Source organism: Trachymyrmex cornetzi, unplaced genomic scaffold (assembly GCF_001594075.2).
Source record: "Trachymyrmex cornetzi isolate Tcor2-1 unplaced genomic scaffold, Tcor1.1 scaffold394, whole genome shotgun sequence".
In the NCBI taxonomy this organism is placed as follows: Eukaryota; Metazoa; Arthropoda; class Insecta; order Hymenoptera; family Formicidae; genus Trachymyrmex; species Trachymyrmex cornetzi.
This window is the reverse complement of record NW_017298683.1, coordinates 20,650-25,402: the sequence shown is the minus strand read 5'-3', so window position 1 is coordinate 25,402 and position 4,753 is coordinate 20,650. Positions and strand designations below refer to the sequence as shown.

Below are 4,753 nucleotides of genomic sequence, written 5' to 3'. Positions count from 1 at the left end.
CCAGGGGGCGGGGTGGGGGGTCTGATTTTAACGTCATTGTATGTCCCCTCCCCGAAATGATGAAATTTTGATTCTTAACATTTTTTTCGTAGTGTGCTTATTTTTTGAGATATTTGAATGTCTCAAGTTAAAAGCATCACCCTGTATAGCGATGCGAACGAATTTATTTTATTCACATTATTATACCAATTTTTTTCATTTTTTTATAATATTTTTTTGCGATCAGCAGCGTTCGAATATGATCGGTGAATCAGACGTCGCTAGCAGCGGTTTCTGAAAAAAAGAGAATAAAAAAACTTTTTTTTACCATTATTCGGTTTTTTTTTCAGCGGAGAATAATATGCATTGCACTAGTCACCCTAAATACCTTATGGCTTATATTTTGATTGCGTTGACGATGATGAATTCATTAGCGACTTTGATGCTTTTTCGCCAGGACATTCCCAATATCTCGGGTTTTCCTTCGATTGTGGTGGGGGACTTGGCGGACCTTGCTGTAAGGGACGGTACCCCTTGCGCTCGATCGATTTTCGACGTATATATTCTTTTACTCGATCCATGTCTTATCGCTCGTAATCGAAGTTTACGATTAAACGAAAAAAACTTTGTACACTGTTTATGTACACTGTTAGATCGGTGGTATGTCGTGACGCGCTAAGAGAAGCGCCGATATTTCGGCTGCTATACAAAAACATAACTCTTCTGCAGTAAATGTGGAAGCAGGATGTGCAGGTATCCACACAAAGGCGAATACTCCGAGTCGAACGCATCCCCCTTTTTTTTGTCAACGATTTCTCTTTTATTACTTGAACATGCGTTCTCTCGTCTAGATAATATTTACTTAAATTCTACGATCGACAATCTAAAAATTAAAAGCTACGCTTTGTGATCCCATATTTTATTTTACCAACTTCCCGTTGTTTGACGAGAAAACGCCCTTCAACTTGCTTTTACGCGTTTGGAAATATGATTTTCTCTACATGGTTTGCCATAAATTTTTATTGCCATGGATCTGACGATTCTGAGGATCTATGTTTTTTGCTTATGTTTCCAATATCGTTGGGAAGATTTCTAATGACACGTTTCTTGAATATTGCCATGCTGGCCGATCGGTGACGTTCGAGTTTTATGTTCGTGCTTTGTCCTAACGACTATTTTTTGTCGGAATTTTCACGAAACGGAGAAATCGTGGAGTCCACTGGACATAACGAAATATATATAGATCATAAGGGCTCGACACTTCAGTTGGTGCCTTGAAAAACTGTCGAATCGATCGCAGTAAGAGCAGTGCGAAAAGTGTGGCTAACCCAAGTGAACAAATTAAAAAACTATTTGAACAGTATTGTGATTTAAAGACTAAAAAAAGACATGGAAAACCACGAGCGAGTGGAACGCGAACCGCTGGAGCAGTGCGGCCAGGTCGCTACTCTGGTGGAGTGCTTCGCGTGGTTGCAACGATGCGACGAGTGCATCGAGCGGCTCGAAGAACTTTGTCGTGCCAAGCGTCCGCGTTTCGCCGTTGGACATAGACAATCCGTGGTGGCGAGGATCGCGCGACTCGAGGGTGTAAAATCGCAATGGGAGCGACGGTTCGTGCACATTGGTGGTGGCCACGCGAGTGGTGGAGGGCACGCGAGTGGCAACGAGCAATCTCTCGTCTGGCGAGAGATTGATGTCGCGTTTGAAAGCCGTATATTGACGGGCGCTGTGTTAAATTCTAATTACATCGAGCCGCGGCGGTTTTTAGAAGACGCGAGAGAAATAGTGCTCGGACAAGTTCGAGACGCTGTAGAAAGACACGGTAGTGCAAAAGTGATTACCGCGTTTAACGGTGAGTTCGCGACGAAAGATAAACGTGCCATTAAGAGTATAAATATTAAGAACATTGAGATATACCGATACACCGATTTGCGCGAGTGGTACGAGCGGCACGTCATCGAGCCCACTTTGACATCGCTCCAGAAGAGTTCCAAGAACGTGACAGCGAGTGGGCGCTGTCGCGAATCCTCAATTTGACTATCAGCGTGAATAAACTAAACCCCATGCGCGCGGGATGTCATGTCGAAGTGCCGCGGGAAATAGCGACGAAACGAGCGGTGATCAGTGTGCGTACGGCGGACAATGCATGCTTCGCGTGGTCGGTAGTCGCCGTTCTGTATCCCGCAGAAAGAAATGTAAGGCGAGAGTCATCGTATCCACATTACAAGGCAGTGTTAAATTTCACAAACATCGAATTTCCAATGATATTGAAAGATATTCAAAAATTCGAACAATTGAACGACATATCGATCAACGTGTATAACATCGAGAATAAACGGGTCCTTCCTGTACGGCTTACCAGCGACAAGAAGGAGAAACACATTAACGTGTTGTATTTGCAAGATTCACGCAACGACGGTGTAGGCCACTTTGCGTGGATTAAGAACCTGTCGCGCCTCGTGAGCTCGCAACTCTCGAAAAAGGAGCACAAGAAATTTTTCTGCGATCGGTAAGTATACGTAAAAAAAAATTTATAATTGTCCTTTATATTAATAAATGATAATAATAATTTATATGCGTTTTTTTTCCAGATGCTTGCACTACTTTAGTACGAGCAAAAAATTGGAGCTACACGCAATGGACTGCAGAAAAATTAATGATTGTGCCATCAGACTGCCGAGCGAGGACGACAAATGGCTGGAATTCGACAACCACCGTAATAAGGAGCGCATTCCAATCGTCGTGTATGCCGACTTGGAGTGCGTTCTACAGAAGACGGAGTCCGACAAGGAAGATGCGTCGTACACATATCAGCGGCACAAGGTATGCAGTGTGGGCTACTACGTGCGTTGCTCGTACAATGACGCGTTGTCGAAATATCGTTTTAGTCGCGGTAACGATAGCGTCGCATGGTTCATCGAGGAACTCAGAAGTTTAGCGCATCGCGTAAAAGATATTGTATCCGCCAACGTGCCCATGGAGGCATTATCAAAGCAGCAATGGGAGACATATCGCGTGACAAGTTGTCATATTTGTGAGAAACCGTTCGCACCGGACGATACACGGGTCCGCGATCATTGCCATTTTACCGGTCGTTACAGGGGTCCCGCGCATTCAAATTGCAATTTAAATTATAAACTTCGCTGTATATTCCGGTTGTATTTCATAATTTATCGGGGTATGACGCGCACTTTATAATTAAAGAAATAGCTACCGCGTACGACGGACAAGTAGATGTATTACCGATTACGAAAGACTGTGTATGACGACTGTGTATGATAAAAAACGTTACGTTATACATTATCGCAATTTACAGCAATGTATTCGTCATGGTCTTCGCGTAACAAAGATCCATCGGGTGCTACAATTCGCTCATCTCCATGGCTCCGCGATTATATTGAACTTAATACAAATTTCAGAACTCACGCCAAAAACGATTTCGAAAAAAATTTATACAAATTAATGAACAACGCGGTTTTCGGAAAAACCATGGAGAATGTGCGCAATCACGTCGACGTAAAATTATTAACAAAATGGGACGGACGATACGGCGCGGAGGCACAATGATCGCGAAACCGAATTTCCAAAGTCGTAGCATCGTTGCGGAAAATTTAATCGCCGTCGAACTGCGTAAACTCGAGGTGAAGTTCAACAAGCCGATTTACGTGGATATGTGTATACTCGATATATCGAAAGTCTGCTTGTACGAATTTCACTACGACTACATGTTACCACTGTTTCACGATAAATGCAAAATCATGTACACCGACACGGACAGCCTTATATACCGTGTCGAGTGCGAGAACATTTACGAGACTATTAAACGCGATATCGCTAGATTCGACACAAGCGATTATCCGGCGGACAACGCGTACGGTATGTCTCTCGCGAATAAAAAAGTACCAGGTCTTATGAAGGACGAGAACAACGGTATGATAATGACCGAATTCGTTGGACTCAGAGCGAAGATGTACGCGGTGAGGGTAGATGGCAAAAAGGACACCAAAAAAGCGAAAGGTGTAAAGAGTAACGTAATAGCGCGAACGATAACGTTCGACGATTACACGCGGTGCTTGAACGAAGAGATGGAAATGACTCGTCGTCAATCGTGTATACGATCTAAACTGCATGAGGTATACACGATATCCGAATCGAAAATCGCTCTGAGTCCATACGATGACAAACGGTACGTCGTACCGGACTCGACGGAGACGTTACCGTGGGGACATTGGCGGATACCTTTGTAATTTATATATGCATTAACATTTATATTACTATTATGTTTTTTTTTATACTCTTATATTTTTATATTTTCATACATTTATTATGTATTACTATATCTTATGTATTATCGTAATTTGTACTTTGTATATGTTTTCCTACATTTTTTTATTTTTTTATTTTTATATAGTGAATATGTATTACTATTATGTATCACTATCATTATAATTTCGTCATGTATGTTTTTTACATTTATATAAGTCTTACTATTATATTTTATATAATACCATTTATTATATACTATTATTTTTCATTTCATGTCTCGTACATTTATAAGTACTTTATATAAATCTTACTATTACGCGTTATATGTATTACTATCATTTTTCATTTCATATATCGTACATTTACAAGTACTTTATATAAGTCTTACTATTACGTTATATGTAATATCATTTATTATGTATTACTATTATTTTTCATTTCATGTATCGTACATTTATAAGTACTTTATATATGTATACTGCAAAAACGAAGATGGAAGGGATAATAA

At 40.9% G+C, this 4,753-nt stretch overlaps 1 protein-coding gene across 1 annotated transcript in view; it reads left to right on the top strand.

The window, feature by feature from the left end:
• Window positions 1-2,042: 2,042 nt before the first annotated feature.
• LOC108764129 (uncharacterized) overlaps window positions 2,043-4,753 on the top strand; it is a gene marked incomplete at its 3' end in the record, with an annotated part of 14,909 nt that continues 12,198 nt past the window's right edge. The window contains exons 1-3 of the mRNA XM_018512196.1: window positions 2,043-2,488; window positions 2,571-2,802; window positions 3,941-4,005. Coding sequence (XP_018367698.1) covers window positions 2,043-2,488; window positions 2,571-2,802; window positions 3,941-4,005 — 743 coding nt within the window. The remainder of the gene's footprint in view (window positions 2,489-2,570; window positions 2,803-3,940; window positions 4,006-4,753) is intronic.